The 21912-nt window shown below is 42.3% G+C and overlaps 1 protein-coding gene across 7 annotated transcripts in view; it reads left to right on the top strand.

Annotated features, from left to right (window-relative positions):
• The window catches only part of LOC124118918 (E3 ubiquitin-protein ligase NEDD4-like), a 92836-nt gene that overhangs the window by 25875 nt on the left and 45049 nt on the right, over positions 1-21912 (top strand). For 4 of the 7 annotated variants that reach the window (XM_048403024.1, XM_048403019.1, XM_048403026.1 and 1 more), the window contains exon 2: positions 20258-20343. In XM_048403024.1, coding sequence (XP_048258981.1) covers positions 20258-20343 — 86 coding nt within the window. Of the gene's footprint in view, positions 1-14271; positions 14461-20033; positions 20171-20257; positions 20344-21912 lie in introns of those variants that run through there. The other 3 variants (XM_048403034.1, XM_048403032.1, XM_048403031.1) reach the window with 2 other exon arrangements.

The following is a 21912-nucleotide window of genomic DNA, read 5'->3' as shown; positions in this document are numbered from 1 at the left end:
AACACTCAACACTCGTCATGTCCCTATGCGTGGCAGCTACACGTGGGCATACGCAGCACTCAACACTCGTCATGTCCCCATGCGTTGCAGCTACACGTGGACATACGCAACACTCAACACTCGTCATGTCCCTATGCGTGGCAATTACACGTGAACATACGCAGCACTCAACTCTCGTCAACGCCCCCAAACTTGGCAGCTGCACGTGGACATACGCAGCACTCAACACTCGTCATGTCCCCATGCATGGCAGTTACACGTGGGCGTACGCAGCACTCAACACTCGTCATGTCCCCATGCGTGGCAGTTACACGTGGGCGTACGCAGCACTCAACACTCGTCATGTCCCCATGCGTGGCAGCTACACGTGGGCGTACGCAGCACTCAACACTCGTCATGTCCCCATGCGTGGCAGCTACACGTGGGCATACGCAGCACTCAACACTCGTCATGTCCCCTTGCGTTGCAGCTACACGTGGGCATACGCAACACTCAACACTCGTCATGTCCCGATGCGTGGCAGTTACACGTGGGCGTACGCAGCACTCAACACTCGTCATGTCCCCATGCGTGGCAGTTACACGTGAGCGTACGCAGCACTCAACACTCGTCATGTCCCCATGCGTGGCAGCTACACGTGGGCATACGCAGCACTCAACACTCGTCATGTCCCCATGCGTGGCAGCTACACGTGGGCATACGCAGCCCTCAACACTCGTCATGTCCCCTTGCGTTGCAGCTACACGTGGACATATGCAACACTTAACACTCGTCATGTCCCTATGCGTGGCAGCTACACGTGGGCATACGCAGCACTCAACACTCGTCATGTCCCCATGCGTTGCAGCTACACGTGGACATACGCAACACTCAACACTCGTCATGTCCCTATGCGTGTCAGCTACACGTGGGCATACGCAGCACTCAACACTCGTCATGTCCCAATGCGTGGCAATTACACGTGAACATACGCAGCACTCAACTCTCGTCAACGCCCCCAAACTTGGCAGCTGCACGTGGACATACGCAGCACTCAACACTCGTCATGTCCCCATGCGTGGCAGTTACACGTGGGCGTACGCAGCACTCAACACTCGTCATGTCCCCATGCGTGGCAGTTACACGTGGGCGTACGCAGCACTCAACACTCGTCATGTCCCCATGCGTGGCAGCTACACGTGGGCGTTCGCAGCACTCAACACTCGTCATGTCCCCATGCGTGGCAGCTACACGTGGGCGTACGCAGCAGTCAACACTCGTCATGTCCCTATGCGTGGCAATTACACGTGAACATACGCAGCACTCAACTCTCGTCAACGCCCCCAAACTTGGCAGCTGCACGTGGACATACGCAGCACTCAACACTCGTCATGTCCCCATGCGTGGCAGTTACACGTGAGCGTACGCAGCACTCAACACTCGTCATGTCCCCATGCGTGGCAGCTACACGTGGGCGTACGCAGCACTCAACACTCGTCATGTCCCCATGCGTGGCAGCTACACGTGGGCATACGCAGCACTCAACACTCGTCATGTCCCCTTGCGTTGCAGCTACACGTGGACATACGCAGCACTCAACACTCGTCATGTCCCCATGCGTGGCAGTTACACGTGGGCGTACGCAGCACTCAACACTCGTCATGTCCCCATGCGTGGCTGTTACACGTGAGCGTACGCAGCACTCAACACTCGTCATGTCCCCATGCGTGGCAGCTACACGTGGGCGTACGCAGCACTCAACACTCGTCATGTCCCCATGCGTGGCAGCTACACGGGGGCATACGCAGCACTCAACACTCGTCATGTCCCCTTGCGTTGCAGCTACACGTGGACATACGCAGCACTCAACACTCGTCATGTCCCAATGCGTGGCTGTTACACGTGGACATACGCAGCACACAACACTCGTCATGTCCCCATGCGTGGCAGCTGCACGTGGACATACGTAACACTCAACACTCGGCGGGCAGCCCCACATTAAGTATTATTTTCATACATATTTGTGTTCCGTCGCATATAACGCTGCCGTACATTGGGAGATGACTTAGATGATGCATGTTATCGTATCCCACTTGCGTAGATCGATGCTCATGGTGTCAATCACTGGATTGTCTGGTCAAGACTCGATGATTATTAACAGACCGCCGTCATATAGCTTGAATATTGCTGAATGCGGCGTTAAACAACAAATAAACAAACAAACCAGCCACACGTGGGGTCTGTAACAAGAGAAATCTGTGTACACACGTCAAGAGTGCTGGTGAGTTGCAACTAATGAGTGTATTTGGTTGATTTCCAAAGTAAACCTATAAAAATAGGATATAGGATTGATTCGAACCCACTTTCTTTCAGAGGACATTAACAGGCGACTATGCGTAATAATCGCCATGATTTGTTTTAACGTTCAGGACTAAATCGCTTCATCATTACAGCAAACTCTATTTATACACTGACATGTGTCAGTGTATCATATCCATTGTTGTCGGAATTTGAAATTGTCATTAGGAGCGTATTTACCTGGCAAATCTATATTTACAATCAGTTGCTATTTCCGGAACTGATCAATGATTAGTTTCCTTGTATCTAAATTGAGATAATGGGCCGACGGGGTTTTGATTGATTACATCAACACCGACAAACATACCAGTATTTAACGTTAGCAGAATATTCCTAGGAATAACAGCCACGCACACTGTCGGACCATTAAATTGTGGCTTCTACAACTGTGGTATGGGCTACACCCAGTATGTCATTGTGACAGAGACATCACTGTTCTACCACTGTTGTGGGCATCACTGTTGAATAACAGTCATATGCTACACCCGGTACTGCTATATAATTGTGTTCTATAACAGGCATATACTACACCCAGTACTGCTATATCATTGTGTTCTATAACAGTCATAAGCTACACATCGTACTGCTATTTGATTGTGTTCTATAACAGTCATATGTTACACCCGGTACTGCCATACTGTTGTGTTCTATAACAGTCATATACTACACCCGGTACTGCGATATCATTGTGTTCTATAACAGTCATATACTACACCCGGTACTGCTATATCATTGTGTTCTATAACAGTCATATACTACACCCAGTACTGCTATATCATTGTGTTCTATAACAGTCATAAGCTACACATCGTACTGCTATTTGATTGTGTTCTATAACAGTCATATGTTACACCCGGTACTGCCATACTGTTGTGTTCTATAACAGTCATATACTACACCCGGTACTGCGATATCATTGTGTTCTATAACAGTCATATACTACACCCGGTACTGCTATATCATTGTGTTCTATAACAGTCATATACTACACCCAGTACTGCTATATCATTGTGTTCTATAACAGTCATAAGCTACACACCGTACTGCTATTTGATTGTGTTCTATAACAGTCATATGTTACACCCGGTACTGCCATACTGTTGTGTTCTATAACAGTCATATACTACACCCGGTACTGCGATATCATTGTGTTCTATAACAGTCACATACTACACCCGGTACTGCTATATCATTGTGTTCTATAACAGTCATATACTACACCCAGTACTGCTATATCATTGTGTTCTATAACAGTCATAAGCTACACAAAGTACTGCTATGGCATTGTGTTATTTTTGCACGGTATCCACTTTCGTTTGCTTCATGCGGAATTCTAAGGAATCTGAAGGAAAATACTGGAAAAAATCTGATTTTACCTCAGAGTTTCATGAAACATAACTGTTCGCTGGATATGCTCATTGTTACTATTGAACGGTATGTACCCTGTACATTTATACAAGGAAGTAATCGGTCAATGACATATTCACCAAAACCTTACCATGCAAACACTATCTTCGACATTTTCCGGGTACAGATGACATGTGTTGAATTTTAACAATTATTGAACCTATTTTCCGGTTTGAAATTTGAATTTGTATCTCCAATAATTTGAGTTTGTATGCACAATATCTCCAATAATTTGAGTTTGTATGTTGTCTCCGATAAATCAATATTTTGTTTTTCGTTATGCGTATCTGAGCATCTTTCTTGTTACTTGTTTAAGGGATGTTTATTTTGAATATCATCTCCTAAAATTTGAGTTTTTCTACCTAGGTAACCATGGTATTGAACACTAAGCTACTGACATTTTACTAGATTATATTTATAGTACATCAGTAGAAATCGTCAGTTTTAAAGATTATTAAGTCGCATTATTTATTATTTAATAAAGAGGGTAACAATTCGGTGTGTTACTTCAATGTAGGCTAATAGCAGGTAGTAAGGGCTGCCAAGGTGTGCGGCAACTCTAAGCTGCTAATATGATCAAATTGAAAGTATGCTAGCGTTGATAAATCTGCCCTGCCCTGTCTTGTTTACCCCCGTCATGTCCGCGGGGCCGAACATAGGATCCCCTGAAATTAAGGGATCACTATTAAGCTTGGAGGACGATTTATGACACGCAAATCCTTTCTGTTAGTTCAGACTGGCTACGGTCACGGGTCTCCTTAGTGCATAGGGACGATCTGCACTGACTTAACAGGTACCCGTTGGCGCTTATCAACCTGCACTTTGCAGCCTAAAACCCTGGCATTACTTGGGGTCTGCTAGCATATAACAGGGTAAGAAAGTGGTAACAATGGTAGGTGTGTGTCGTGTGCCCACAGACTGCTTGTTTCAAGCCGCGTTATCCAGGCCCGACATAGCCATGATGCCAGTCACGTCAGACAGATAAAAACGGCCACGTTGTTTGAACGGAAGGAAATACTCTTCAAAGTGCTGTACGTGTTACGTTGCACTAATGGACGACATTCGGACGACGCGATTTGCACATATGGCCATTAGGGTAGCGTCATGTTGTTCTGTCACCATCCCCGGCATCAACGGCATCACGTCAAGGCGACGTTGTTACGCCGGGAAATAGCCCCAGTGTCCCGGCGGAAGGTGGTAGACGTCGATTAACAATCTCCAGCAGTAATTGGCAACTGGCTTGTCCCTCTTATCTTTGTTCATAAACCTTTCAAAAACTTAACATCAATGTCGGGAGCATAGAATATTGTGAATGCATCTGTATCTAATTTGGATAAGTATTTTGTTGTCGGTGATAGAGTAGCTGCAAAAGAACAACATGAAGATTTGATGGGGTTTTGTGTGATGGGCGGTGGGATAGTGGTTAAAGTGTTTGCCCAGGTTCGATACCCAGCAGGGGCGGTCGGGTAGCCTAGTGGTTAAAGCGTTGGCTCGTCACGCCGAAGACCCGAGTTCGATTCCCGTCATGGGTACAATGTGTGAAGCCCATTTCTGGTGTCCCCCGCCGTGATATTGCTGGAATATTGCTAAAAGCGGCGTAAAACCATACTCACTCACTCACTCACCCACTCGATACCTAGCACGGTTTGTGTGTGTGAAGCAGGGGTTATATGTGTCCACCACCGTGACATGACTGGGATATTACTACACATGACGTAAAACCACACTCACTCACTCACTCGATACCCAGCACGGTGTGTGTGTGTGAAGCAGGGGTTATATGTGTCCACCACCACATGAATGGACTATTACTACACATCACGTAAAACCACACTTACTCACAAACTCTCGCTGGTGAAGAGAAAAGATGTTGCTATAGCACAGTGAAAAGAGCCAATTTCGATATGAACCTTGATCCGGGTTCGGTTCTGGCGTTGCTGGGAGACAGGTGATTTATCGTTATCACTGTCAGCCGCCATTCAGATAGTCACATAACGCTCAAAAACCATTGAGTGAACAATTTGTTTCAGGGAAGGTGTGAAACTACATGTATACTAGAGGGGGTACAAATAGCGTGAAATGCGATCCACAGTTTATTATGTACTGGTGGGTAGGCTATATCTAACAACAAATATCTACATATATCAATATCTATCTATACACACACACACACACACACAATATTATGAGAGACATGTAACAAATTGATATTGTGTGAATTTAAAAAACACGAAGTAAAAGCACATCACTAATATAACGACTAGTAATCGACGAGTTTCTTTTATGCTAGTTAATTTGAACGCGTATTCGGCTACACACACCCCACACCCCACCCCACCCCGTCCCTACTTGTCATGAAAGACGGATGCACTGGTACATAGGCATCCTAGAATTCTTGATCTTCAGCCGTTGGGCTAATGAGTGTTCGGTTGTCTTTTTAATCACATTAGAAACGCCACATTTTGACACGTCATGAAACATGACGGCGTGGTATGAAATTACTTCACACTCAATAATTTTGCTGATAGGCAAAGTTGTTTTTTACAATATTATGAGAGACATGTAACAAATTGATATTGTATGAATTTAACACGATTTTATGTGTCGGAATACTTCCTGGTGCGTTCGCTTATAATGAATACAACATCGATATGATCAAGACACCCTATGCCAGTCCTGAGTCTCTGGTATGGTTAACGCCAGTTTACTTCCTGGTTGGAGCGCATTGCTGCAGAGCTCAGTGGACGCCGCCGCTAGTTCATGCTGGTGTGCTTTTAGATCCTATCTTGGTCTTTCCATGTCGGTCAATGGAGGACGTGGACACTTCTGTCACTCACAGGGGCCTGCGATGCAAACATGCAGCAGGAGCTGTACCATCATCGACACCGAGGTTGTGGTAGAACAGATCAAGTCGACATCAAAGATTCGCGCTATACTTAGAAACATAATCGACCAGGTGTATAACACTATGCCGTTTGGGATGAAAAAATCACAATCTTAATGCCCTGAATTAACTGTCTAGAAAGATTTATAAAAAAAACCGCATCTTAAATGCATACAATGAAGGCTCATGGTCAGTTACACAAGTCCCGTTGTTGTTTTTTGGAATATCACCCCTCGTTTTCCCTGTGAAGAGATGTGAGGCAAAAAGTAGTTTTATAAGCATCCAAATAGATAAGGAAAGAATTCATATTTACATTATTCAGTGTGATATGTGTATATATGATATACGAACGACACACAGGTCATAGACATAATGTTAAATATCATTGTGTCTTCCGATTCAAAGTGAAATATGAAATAGAGCTACAGTAAACTACGTTTATAACGAACACCCTTATAACGAACTGCCAGATATAACGTACTGTTTTTTAGTCCCGTCTATGTGCTGTATATATGGTTATATAACGAACTACGGTTATAATGAATTAAAAGAGTCTTGAGTTCGTTATAACCTTAGTTTACTGTGTATGATATAGTACAGTTCTGTATATATATATATATATATATATATATATATATATATATATATATATATATATATATCCTCCGATTATTATAAAATAGTATGTACCCAGTTTTACAACTGTTTATACCTATATGCCAATATTTAACCAATAAAGGATGTAGAAATATATAGATATATCCCAAATTGTGAGGTTGTATACACAAGGAATACACCTCTAAAGGTACCATGTGTATTCACTGGGATATAGCCTGCCTGTTGGCCTATCACATGAATATCTTGTACATGAATGTCAATGAATGTACCTAGGTACATGTATATATATAGGTCATGTAATATGTATGTGTGTCCCCTCGTGACTGTAAACACTATGCTCGCCTCGGGTCAACAATGACATTGGGAAAAGCGGCAATCTTTTATTCACGATTTGGCTCGTGGCCAGGTATATTGTCGTACAGCTGGCTGAGACTGTCAATTATTAAGGTGACAAACTGTACAGGTAGAACTACGAGTTCATGGTTGGTTGCAGAAAATGCGTGAAGCTTCTTCGTCCGTAGGGGCGTTATCCTTGCGTACAGACTGTAAGAAATGCATGGATGGATGTGGAAGTGTCGAGTTCCGTCATGACTCTATCCGTCACTATCCACTCAAACTTTATGAAACTATTATTAAGTAAACACAGTGTATAAACAGTGAAACACGGGGCCACCAAGTTATACGTAGGTCGATACAAGCAGTGTGTCAATATAAGGCTGATGATGATGAGGCCGCGGCCGAGTGCGAAATCGGGTCCACTGGAAGCGCTCGTTAAATCTCCGCCATCATCATCTGTGCATGGACAGAAGATTGTAAGCAGAGATGTTCTACGTGACAGTAAAATATACGTAGGTGTCGAACTGCTTTCCCCAGTTATATGGACAATTTGACCGTGGATATATTTTTAACATTCATTCTTATTTAGTTCTAGCGTAGATAAAAAGCTCTTGCAACGACAGGGGGCACGGATGGCACAGTCGTCTAAGGCGCCACGATTTGCTGTGCGGAGTTGCGTCCCTTGGGCACGACAGAAACCTATGATTGTGGGTTCGAATCCCGGTTCGACCCGATTATGTTTCTAGGTTTGTCGGCACCATACCCGTGCTCGTGGGTTTCACCGAAACGTCCTGAGACCTGCATCACTTCGAGCTTTCCTCCTAGTGGTTAAAGCGTTCGCTCGTCACGCATAAGACCCGGGCTCGATTTCCGACATGGGCACATTGTGTGAAGCCCATTTCTGGTGTCCCCCGCCGTGGTATTGCTGGACTATTGCTAAATACGGCGTAAAACCATACTCACTCACTCACTCTTATGCTAAGACTACAAGCGAGTCAACAACTTGAATATAATTTTGAGTCAATACTTGACCTACAACCAGCTTACACCTTGGTTGAAATATACAGTTTTTGCTGCGAATGCTCTGCCCTGATTAATTCAAGCAAAACTGTAGGCTGAAGGGTTCCTCTGGTGTTGAGGGGGAAGCTAGCTCCGTACCTGTCGAAGAAATCTCGGTAAAGGGTGTTGATTCTCTGGAATCTCTTGCTGCCGGAAAGTATTGTAGTCTGTGACCTGTTCGTCGGATTTTATTTCACATTCTTCATCTTCCTCAGATAATAATTTATACAATGAACAAATTGTGGAAATAATGACACTGGGATACTGTTAGAGTGGTGGATTCTACACAACGTGTAAAGACATCGGATTAAGTCTCTCTTACAGCCCTTGCAGCATGTATTAATAAAACATTCATCCCCATTATATTATCCCCTTATCAGCACTAGCAGCCTATACTCATCCCCTTCTCAGCTCTAGCAGCCTATACTCATCCACTTATCAGCTCTAGCAGCCTATACAAATCCCCTTCTCAGCACTAGCAGCCTATACTCATCCCCTTCTCAGCTCTAGCAGCCTATACTCATCCCCTTATCAGCTCTAACAGCCTATACACATCTCCTCCTCAGCTCTAGCAGCCTATACTCATCCCCTCCTCAGCTCTAGCAGCCTATACTCATCCCCTTATCAGCTCTAACAGCCTATACACATCTCCTCCTCAGCTCTAGCAGCCTATACTCATCCCCTTCTCAGCACCAGCAGCCTATACTCATCCCCTTATCAGCTCTAGCAGCCTATACTCAGCTCTAGCAGCCTATACTCATCCCCTTCTCGGCTCTAGCAGCTAAAACTCATCCCTCTCTCAGCACTAGCAGCCTATACTCATCCCTTTCTCAGCTCTAGCAGCCTATACGCATCCCCCTTCTCGGCTCTAGCAGCTAAACTCATCCCTCTCTCAGCACTAGCAGCCTATACTCATCCCTTTCTCTGCTCTAGCAGCCTATACTCATCTTATTCTCAGTGCAGCCTATACTCATCCCCTTCTCGGCTCTAGCAGCCTATACTCATCTTATTCTCAGTGCAGCCTATACTCATCCCCTTCTCGGCTCTAGCAGCCTATACTCATCTTATTCTGAGTACAGCCTATACTCATCCCCTTCTCAGCTCTAGCAGCCTATACTCATCTTATTCTCAGTGCAGCCTATACTCATCCCCTTCTCGGCTCTAGCAGCCTAAACTCATCCCCTTCTCAGCTCTAGCAGCCTAAACTCATTCCCTTCTCAGCTCTAGCAGCCTAAACTCATCCCCTTCTCAGCTCTAGCAGCCTAAACTCATTCCCTTCTCAGCTCTAGCAGCCTACACTCACCCCCTTTGCGGCTCTAGCAGCCTAAACTCATTCCCTTCTCAGCTCTAGCAGCCTATACTCATCTCACCCTTCTCAGCTCTAGCAGCCTATACTCATCCCCTTCTCGGCTCTAGCAGCCTAAACTCATCCCCTTCTCAGCTCCAGCAGCCTATACTCATCTTATTCTGAGTACAGCCTATACTCATCCCCTTCTCAGCTCTAGCAGCCTATACTCATCTTATTCTGAGTACAGCCTATACTCATCCCCTTCCCAGCTCTAGCAGCCTATACTCATCCCCTTCTCAGCTCCAGCAGCCTATACTCATCTTATTCTGAGTACAGCCTATACTCATCCCCTTCTCGGCTCTAGCAGCCTATACTCATCTTATTCTGAGTACAGCCTATACTCATCCCCTTCTCAGCTCCAGCAGCCTATACTCATCCCCTTCTCAGCTCCAGCAGCCTATACTCATCCCTTTCTCAGCTCTAGCAGCCTATACTCATCCCTTTCTCAACTGTGAAAAGGAGGTACTTCAGAGCTCGTTTAATACTCGTGGGTATATAAGCCCCCTCTTGGGTTGCACAGAGCACTTTCGCCCCTTTCGGAAACACATTAAATGGCCTGGCCGGGCCCGTGTGCGAAATACGCCTCAGTCGGAAAGCGCACGTTAAATCTCCAAAGTAAGTAAGTAAGTAACTCGTGGGTTCCCTTGTAGAATGGATTGTATTGAACCTTCCACTCATCTTTATTCCATGCACTAAAAGTTAGTCCACGTCAAGTTCAAACCCCTCGTAAATGTGTCTGCTTATCGATTCACACGGAGGTAAAAAAACCCACAACAAATGCGCAATTACCATATTGGTGTACAATTTCACGATACAATCTACAGATACTGCCCTTGGAGAAGGAATACGTCTATTGAATTTCATACATTGTTGGTACATTGAATACAGTATATATGACCGTTACAGCATATACATATATTAATATACCACTGAGGAAGGTCAATATATGGACTATTAAACCATTATTATCTGTTCCGATACAGTTAATATGGTGATTACCAACATTGCACAGATGTATACACGGTTTTCGCAGAGCCTCGCATGCGTGGTGAATCAGTCCATTGTGAGTTAACTTTTAAAGTCGCATCAGCAGCATTTCAGCAAGGTAACAACGAAAATGATAAGAAATGGGACATGAAGTCAGCCAGGTGTGTCGCCCAAACAACAAGTCTCTACTCGCGACGCCGTCGTTGACTTCTGTCAACACGGTGGCAGCTTGCACTCTACGTCAAGATAAATAGAAAACGAACTTACACAAGCTGGCGATGGAAATCAAGAGCATTTCACGAACCTGTTATTTGCTGACTGTTTAGAATTGTATTCCGGTCATACATGTACATTAAAGAATACTCATCACGCATGCAGTACATAATCTTTATGTGGGGTGTAGGGTAGTGTTTATGAAAATATAAATGTCAAAATCAGTTCCGAAGTAAATGCCTATTAATTTGGTTAGTTTAGTATATGAGACTTGAAGAAGGTCCACAGGCATCGCGAATGTTTATTTATTTAAGTCTATACACATACAATGTAACAAAAGACATGTCGTATCTCTTTAAATTTAAATTTAGCCTGATGGGTTATTGTTGTTGTGTTTGTTTTTTGTGGTGTGATTTTAAAGGGTGTGAGGTTTTTTTTCTTGTTTTTGTGTGTGTGTGTGTGTGTGTGTGTGTGTGTGTGTGTGTGTGTGGATCAATATTCTGTTTTTCTCAGGAAATTCCCCTTCCTATTCTACATGGTATGCACCAACATAGAAGTGATCCAGATTAACAACCAAATCATGTGTTAGAGTCGACAACAATATCGCTGCTCAGCAATTTAAAAATTGTTTGAAGCCTGATTAATGTAATTATCAGCTCCCTCTCGCAAGGAGTACTGTAGTTAGTAGCAACACGGACGACAACATTTAAGACTGTACATGTACATGCAGCTAAGTGTTACGAATGATAAAGGCGAGCAACCATTGAACACTCTTCATATACCAATAATAAATACACACCAGTCTGGTATACAATAGTTGCGATTAGGTTACCCAACTAAGCATTGATTGACTTTCAAAGTATAAATTACCCCGGATCTAAGTCACGTGTTTTGCATAATATATAACAGCGACATGTCATGTTGGAACATAGAGGTTGTCGCGCGACTGTGTTTAGGGATGGTAAATGTATTAGGAATGAACATTGTTTTTAGGGAGCGTTGGCGACAAAGTTGAAAAGTGATATGTAGGCATCTGTCGTTTCCCTATATGGTAGTTACGCCACACCTGTTTAAAACACCAAGTTTCAGCTGAGACTAAGTTGACTGTTGTCACTGTCCGACTGACCAATCACTCGCCTTTGGACGTAATACTAATGCGCACATTCCAGGAAAACTGTTCAGGTGCCGTTTGTGAGAAGTTTTCGACGACCGAATGTAAGAATGATATTGTATGATACAGAGGTTATGCGTTTTTGGATGGGAAATATCAAGTATTAGGAAAAATAAATTCTGTCGTGCACAACTTGATATGACCAAACTCACTTATGAGCGGAACAATTTGAAATTACTAATCCGATGTATTACATTTAGCTTTTCGTTATGACTATCTGAGTACATGTGTATTAGGCATCTTTCTTATTACTTGCATGGTTAACGGAGTTTTTTATGATGAATACCATAGGGTCGGTATTAAACATCAATAAAACAAATATAAATTATAATAGTATGGTTGCTGGGTGAAATATACACAACGTAAAAACAGTAGCATATTGATCAGTTTTTTAACAGTAATAAAATATTACAAAAGTTTATGCTGATGGTTTGCGAGAGCGTAATTCAAGGTGTATAACAGAAATAAAATGTTACCAAAGTTTATACTGATGGTCGTCGAGGGCGTAATTCAGGCTGTATAACGAATAAAATGTTATCAAAGTTTCTACTGATGGTCGGCGAGAGCGTAATTCAAGGCGTATAACAGAAATAAAATGTTACCAAAGTTTATACTGATGGTCGTCGAGGGCGTAATTCAAGGTGTATAACAGTAATAAAATGTTACCAAAGTTTATACTGATGGTCGTCGAGGGCGTAATTCAGGCTGTATAACAGTAATAACGACTCTCCGTGGTCGGAGAGGTGGCAAGGGATCCTTCCAGTTCTCCATAACGCACGATCATCATGTAGAATGGTATCCGAGTCACCTCTGGTTTAATAATCATATGAGTCTTGTGTGTGCAGCATGCCACTATTGTACTTAAAACATTATTTGTTTTAAATGTGTAGAACTCGTCACGACAATTACAACAGGAGACAGCAAATAACATTGTATCGTTGTGTAATTTAATACATGCAAGTTAAAAAAAATAATTCAGGAATAGTTTATTTTCAAAATATGACGACATCAAAATTAAAAGAAATACTTCAATCTTATAGTCACTGCTCTAGACATTTGCCACACTCGCACATTGGACCAGATGAGTATTAAGCGTGAACGCAAAATCAAGAGCTTGCACATTAAGTTTGCTAGAGTTACCTCCCTTCCATTACTAGTCCGTGGGCCCGCTATTCACATGACTTCATTTATCGAAATTAGTGTATAATGTACTTTACGCCTGCGGGTTTAGTATATGTCTCGTCAACAGACATCAAGGGATAGTTCTCCATGACGGACAGAGGAATGAGGCGACAAGTTGTCGTTATTATTTTGTACACTCATGTGCCAAAGTATGTCAACTATTCAAGACTCGCCGTAGCCAAGTGTGTTATTCCATTCAATCCCCAGTGACGTCACACGGGCAGTGTCAATTTTCAGCGTACCTATGACTACCAATTAATTCAGCAGAAATCCTAAATAGTATGTTTGTTGTTGAAGTTTAAATTAACATCAGTTATATATCGATAGTCCACAGGTATATTTTTAACATTTATACTCGTTTGAAACTCAAAACACGTACGTGAAGACGTGGGAGGACATTGGTGTCAGAAAAATAAAGTATTCATGTCTATATGCGTCTCTTTTTGCATTGATCCGATTTAATGCACACAATACAATCTGACCTTGTCCTGTTATACGGTATATGGCACATGTATGTGTGACGCGGCGGGAAAAATATCCCTATGACATACTACCTCACACACACCATACGTGAATTGTACCATCTTTGAATAAAACGCCCAGTATTTTGTGTACGTTGTTTACACGACCGGTTTAAGACGGCCCCTCGCTGTGTTGACAGGTTAACTGGTTGTATGACTAAGCGACGTTGCGGTCAAGTGACGGACTATTGCAACACGTCCATTGCGTGCCGTCCCCGTGTATCCCAGTCAGTAAACCTTATCTGTGATAGAAACGCATACTGATGTAGGTGTGGATCCACTCGGGCGATTTAGTGGTGGCCATACGACAATGACGGATAGCTCAATACAAACGCCGGCAACCGAACAGCCGTATGTAAACGAACAACCATCTGTAAACGAACAGCCAACGGCGAACGTAAGCATTCAGTTAATATATTCTTATTCTCATCAACCTCGTCACGGGTCACAGTGTGCTGAAACTTCATTTCCTGAATATCGCGAGACGCGAGATGTCGCCAGTTTAAATCCTTCAATATGTGTGTACGGACATGATAATATATATTATCGTTTCAACTGTAAATACTGCTCAGTCACATGTTGGTACACACGTATAATCGTTAAATCAGCGAACGTTCTTCTGACTAAAACAGGGTTCCTTCGTCGGGAGTGTATTTGATCTCGGTCAGATGCTGTAATTCGTGTTGTGTAAGTGGATTGTGACATTGTCTCTGCATAGGCCATGAATTGCTAGATTGATCCGCATTATAAAACTTAGCACACAAGTGGTACCAATCTCATGTAATGGGACTGCAAATTTGCCCGAGTCCAGACCCCCTTTAACTTCAGACTTCCGCACGTCTGGCGCAATACTGCGGGTCAGGTGATACAGCTCCATCTCGGAAAGGCAAAACTGTAGCTTTGAATGTAGATGTTTATGGCCCATAGAGCCAATGCCGATGATAAATATATATAGCGGATGTTTCGGCGGTCGGCCATACGTTATGATTCGCCGTTATAATGCTACCTCGTACTGTGTACCTTTATATTAATTAATCCGGGACAACAGATTTGTAGATTCACATTGTTCGTGTGGGTCTGTATTGTCTTTTTTTGTGTATCAAATTAACAGTGGTGCTTCGAAACTGTTCGAAAGGGTACATCACGTTCATGTGATAAGGTTATGATTAATATAACCTTGATAGGGCCTCTCGTTATTTGCAATCCGTGGCCTTCCTGCAGTTTCCTTTCTTAATAATGGTGATACACATTAATAAGTATCACTGGGTTTATTATATACAGGAAATATAGTTATATGTTATGGGGAGCATAACCTAAGATCGATTTATCACTTAAATTCTTGTGATATATTTAGCTGTTTACTTTGAAGATCTCAAACTTTGATATTAATGTATAGGAAAAGAACCATTTTTCCCCCACTGTATCCGATCTTAAACCCACTCTTATTGGTCATCCGTTTGCGCCGATATTTTTCTTTCCCCTTCAATCATATTAGGAACATTTTATTTTATTTTTGTGTTTGGCGTGGCTTTCATGTCAATCGGACACATGAAAAAGGTTGTTTTTCCAGTGATTTGTATATTTGATCACAGTAACCCCGGTTACAAAGAGATGGCTTCAATAACCAATTTTATTCCATACCAGCTGCAGTAGATATATGTTTGTATACGAATCTGCCGAATCAAAATTAAAACGTGAAATATAATCAGATCCCCCCTCACACGGATTCCGTTCACAGGTTTAGGTAATGAAAACTAGATCGACATGGGGAGGGAGGTTATTCTATTTTGTCGAATAAGAACCAATCTAAACATTTGGTTGCTATTGTTGTTGTTTTGTCTTCTGTCTAAAAAAAATCAGATATTTTCCCCTGATGCGATACCTCTGTGTGAAGGTCTGAAAAACTCCCTGTCGGGTGTAAATGCCATAGCGCTCAAAAACGACAAAGGTCCACAACTACATTATAGCACTGCGTTATCATTTAATTTCGTAACCGCCCGTTTGTGTTCGTTCTCGAGAATCAGATACAGGTATGCCGGTCTGAATGCGAGAATTTAGAGCCTCGACGCAGATTGGCCGCGTGGGAAACGATCTTTAATGAGATTGTTTTTTACCTCGTGTTACCCTTTTTGTGAGAAAGATGATTAAGTAATGTCTCAAAGCAATATTCATTGCAGATTATTAGCATAAACCGGGCGGTACCACGCCGCGCAGTCATGTCGTCCGGATTAACGAATAATGTACAGAGTTACGGCTACTGGTATGGATTTAAACAAACAACAGTGACAATGGGATTACATAGATCCATATATGTTACCATATCAGTTTTCACAATGAACACACTACTCTCCGCTTCTAGTCTTTTTACGTGCATTCTAGAAGGTTCGACTGAATGGCAAATAATTCTTAACGCTTAGAAAAGATAGATGCCGTGCATATTACAAGTCCCAGCGGCCCATTACAATCTTCTTTGTATTAGTTTGTCAGAGATTATTCCATGCCACCAGAGCCTCGGTAGATTGCCACTACAGCGGAATTTATACCCGGAAAATATTTGCACGACGCTATTTTCAACCGCTGTTGATATATAGGCAAATGTGTATGAAGGTTTTGTGTGAATATCAAAGCATGTGAACAACATATAGTTTTGTTGCATCCCAGTCTACAATCTAAAGTAATTCGATGCGCGGATGCATTGGGGTGTGCCGGATGCACAGCTTTATTCTTTAAGCATACTAATGATGTTGCCGCATTTCCCGACTTATTTAATATTTACACTATTATCCCGTACAACACGCACCTTTCCAAACATCTGTGCAATCTCCTTTTCAAAAAGATGTTTCCGCGCTTGAGTTTCGCTTGAGGGTTTCCAACCTGGTATTGCTGCTCACTGGCTAGACTTGCACAAGTCTCTAAGGCAATCATTATTAGTATAAATCATAACTTCTAGATTATGTAAATAATAACGAGTTGTTCCTGTAGGAGACTGGAGTACTGTCCGCATATCTAGACTTGCCTATTATAAGGATAAAATTACTATACATCCATGGATTTTTCTTTCAGTACAGCCTTGGAGCCAGGCTACTCATTGACCCTCTGGTCCAGATTCTATTTGACACGGAGGTATTATATCTCCACTATAATATACATTGTGTAAAACAAATATAACCACCAAATTCATTAAGATCAGACCATACTTCTCGCTGCTGCTAAACAAACAAAGTGGGAGCGAGAACTTAGACCTGATCTTAATGATATTGCAGCAACCACTCACCTTCAGGGCTTGTTCCATGGCATGTTCTGTGACTTTCTTGTGTGTTTTAGCAAGAGTTGTCACTTTAATATTTTCTTTGATTGAAGTAGGTAGTTAAACTGGAGGTAGCAGACAAGGCAATGTTGAATGACTTCAATCAATCGCACCGTTAAGGGTTCAAATGGCCCTACAGCACTCGTTTGTAAAGAGCGTCGACTTGTCGTCTGCTTCGAAAAGGGAGGTTACTCTATAGGGTTTACATCTGTCGCCATGCGGGAGTAAGCCTTGGCGAGAGATGCGTACGCAGCATATAGCTCTATAGGCCATATTGATATGGCTTTTTGTTCGATGTTTTGTACTCATGTACAGGAGGGGGTCGCGGATAGATCTGGGATCTAAGGCACCGCATCTCCAGAGTTGCGCCCCTTGGCCGTGCAATGATTCGCTGTCGTAGCCTATTGGTGTGAATCCCAGAACACCCCAGCTCTTGAGTTTGTCAAGACCATATATGCCAGTGCTCATAGGTTGCACTAAAGTGGTAAAAGTCTACGACCTAAATAATAGCGGGATTTCCTCCCACATAACTGATTAGCAAAGTAGACATAATTTATGGACAACAATCTGTTTATTTTACTGTAATAGTGACGTGTCGGTATAGATCCGTATACCGCTGTCAAGCAATGTACAGTTCATCCTTATTATAGTAAACTTAAGAAGTGTTTAAATTGTGTTTACTTGTCACTCGTCAATTTCTAAGAAATTCCTATCAAACAATTCATAACAGTATAGATATGATAACTGAACAATATCGTGAACGTATGCGGCGTTAAACCCACCCCCAATTATCAAGTGTATTAATTATCCATTCTACTATGACAAACATGGGGTAAAGAAATGGAGATACGACACTGGAACATCGAGGTTATATGAAACCAATCGGCTGCAGGTTGTCCCAATTAAAGTAAGTGTTTGGAAAAATCAAGCGCGGAATCCAGCAGTTTTAAAGGGAGGGATCCAAAATATCAATATTCTTACTCTGTCAATTTTACTGCCTACAACATACTACCCCCCCCCCCCCCCCCCCCCCCCCCCACACACACACACACACACACACCGTACACTACGATCCAGTGTCAGATGGCAGACTTACGTCAATAGTAAACGTCACAATAGTAAACGTGTAGATTATGAAATTAGAGCTTGTATTAAAGTCCTTAAGAAATGTAAATACTGAGATGAACTGCGTCACCTGCTAGACGATTGCATCAGTCCTCAATAGTTTCATTGTCTGCTGTTAACCGTTCCGCATGCCCCATATTCCTCCACCTTACCGTGGAATATATTTGTTTTATGAAAAAAAAACCAATCTAGAAACGCGTACAAGTCCAGCCAGCTCTAGCTGGCTCTATTTCACAGCATAGGGAACCTCTAAATTTTTTTATTTTTAGAGCCAAGAAGGATATTGTGTAATATTAGATTTCATGACTTAATGTTGGTCTTCATGCCCCACTGCAGCGTGGACTATTACATATCAAGAAAGGAAATTCCCAGCCTGATTTCGAAACCTTGGCAAGATGCCAACGCTGTCCTCATCCCTTATCGTCAGTGGAAGCTTTCTTCCAGACACCGACACGAGGCGTCACCGATACTGGTATTTCAATGGTATTGAAACTGTACGACGTGAGAAGTTATGACAATCGATAGCTGAACATTATCTCCTGTTCAGCTTTATTCACGCACATACACAATAACTGCTTCCGGTAGTCCAACAGACATGTTCCTGTTCTTCCTCAGTAGAGTGACAGTGGATATCCGCCCAAAAGCCCATGCATGGCCCATGTGTATATTGACGCTACTATCATATAAGCTGATATATGCGTCTGCTATGAAGACTGGGTATTGTCCCTAAAACAATCCAACATGTAATGCTTTCGTTTGAATATGATGTACATATCTTAGGCAGACATTTGTTAAAATGTAACTACAACGAATACCTAAGTATGAATGAAGAAAGGGACTAATGGCACATGACTGCTTTAAAGAATTGGTTATCACATGTGTTTCATAACATATCTTAGGTGTAAAACATTGATGGGCAGGTGCACGAGCTTCCTGTTTTGGAGTCACTTCCATGACTTTTGACATTAACATCAACCGCCCTACACATGTTGGAATAATGAAAGTTAATCAACTATAGTCTCCTTTCAGCCGAAATAATCAACTTAATCTTTTCAACTGTTAATATATTCACTTGCTTGGTCTCGAGTTTGTTTTTAGTTTTAATCGTTAAATTCACGTTTAACCTTACATCGTACAATCTTTTGAATATAAATTAAAGCATTACAACGAATATATTGTCATGCGCGTTCACATACACAGCTGATATTAAATTATTGCTTGCCTTCCAACTTGACCTGAATTTAGACACGTTTTCTTAGTAGTATTTTAAAGAGCGTCGTCACTGTCATGTGAATAGAGGGGCCCTCTTTGGGTTGATGAAAGATTTGCTATTCAAAACAAGTAAACAAGTCCATGTACTGACACCTTTATGATGCTACATGACGTGACATATTGCGCAACACTACTCCTCTTTTCTGTACATAAAGGACAAGTATTTGTATTGACCCAATCCCCCATTGTTTACATGAGCTATTTTCAACCTGGCGGCATTCAAATGAGTCAGGTCGTGACGTTAGTAAGGTCATTGTGCAACTACATCCGGGTACGTTCCCCGGACTTGCGCATTTCATCATCAACATTCAGCACAGATCTAGTATACAAGTTAACCGACTTTTAGTATAGCAAACAGTTTATGGCGAGTATAACTGAGGTATTTGGATTGCCAGAGATTCCAGTAAGTAGCGGACGATTTGTACACTTGATCGATAAACATCGGGCGTTGTATTTGAACCATGGCTAATTAGTCCGATTTGTTTTTCAGAATGAGCCCCCAGGAACCACCCGACTTCTCCGGATTAAAGTGGAGCAGGGTGTTAACCTAGCGAAGAAGGATATCTTTGGAGCAAGGTAAGAGTGACATTTCACGTGGGGAGCAGCTGGGGGGCGGGCGCGGCGGCGTCAGACGCCCCGACGCGTGTATCCTCAATAAGCGACAGGACAGCAGTACATGTAACCTACATTCACGTGACTTGTTCATGTTTACAAGTTGATATTATCATTATCCCGGAGACAATTCGGCGCTGTCCGTTGATCCAGGAACGTCTACCGCGCTTACCGACTTATTCCTCGTGTCACACTGAATGACTTGTGTTATGGTGATGGTGAGACAAACGTACATTACATTTATATCCTTTGGCATAGGATGATTATACTTACCTGATTGATACAAATATATCACTCACCACTGTCATAACATACCATATTTGCTGAGCAGAGGGGTGAGTGGGGGCGGGAAACTCATCAAAGGTGCCAAAATTTCTCAACACCATACCTGTTTTTGTGGATTTCACTAATGTGATTTAAGAACTGCATCACTTGAGGCTTTCTGCCACAGAAACATGTTAAAGCTGACATTACATAATTTATCTCAAATACTGTTCAAAGCAGCATTAAATACAATTCTCACTTACCATAGTACCATGTGCGAAAAGTATTACATGACTGAAAGTGAAGGATCTTGAAGACCTATGACAATAAGTTCAATGTACCAAACAGTGTCAATTTAAGTAAATGTGATATTAGCGTGAAAAATTGGAAATGTTTTCTGAAAATAATGAAGTAGTGATAATAGTCCACATTGTAAACAATTGGAATAAGAAATGATGTTCACAGCATTATTTCCATAATTCTCATCAGAAATGGTGAAATTACAATTTAGAAGCCATAAGGAAGCTTATGAAACAACACCTCCCAAATGAAATTGCACTGTGAAAATTAATACCACTAGTTACTGATTTAGACTTGTTTGGATGTGAGTGAGGGAGTATTCCATTTCACCGGGTGCACTGTTTCAGGTTTCAATTAGTGCTGTGTGGAGGACTGAACTCATGCTGCCAGCTGGAAGCTAAGCTAGGCTAATGAGTTCCTCTAATTAGGCAGCACCCTTCCAGGTGACCACGGGCACAGCTAGTGAGTGCTGCTGTACCAAGTCAGCAGCAGATTGTTTACCTTTATATAAGGGTTATGTCTATGCACAATGGCCAATATTCTCCTCCAAACTTAAAACTTGATATTAATTGTACAGAGTTTCCTCAAATTACAATGGACTAATTCATAAAAAAGAGATGGCTGACCAGGGCTTGATTAAAGGAACTTGATTTAACCTGCACAGGGTTGATGTTGACTAAACCAGGTTGCACCCTGGTCACATAAATTTATCAAAACTGAAACAGATGTATAAACTTATCTTAATAAGTAAAATCACAGATCTCTGATGACTGTGTCATGTGTCATGAAGTATGGTAAATAAAAATTTGAGATGATGAGTTTGTCCAAATATTGATGTTGTGTGGACATGTAAGGGTTAATCAGACACAAAGTTTTATGTGCACTTGGTGCATGTGGACATAAATATTAGGTTGCACTGGTGCATATTTCATATGGCTAAATTGAGCCCTGCAAATCAAACCCCACCTC

The sequence above is a fragment of the Haliotis rufescens genome, unplaced genomic scaffold (assembly GCF_023055435.1).
Source record: "Haliotis rufescens isolate VD_foot unplaced genomic scaffold, xgHalRufe1.0.p SCAF_1, whole genome shotgun sequence".
NCBI classification, from domain to species: Eukaryota; Metazoa; Mollusca; class Gastropoda; order Lepetellida; family Haliotidae; genus Haliotis; species Haliotis rufescens.
Note: the sequence above shows the minus strand (reverse complement) of the source record. Positions and strands in the feature narration are given on the sequence as shown.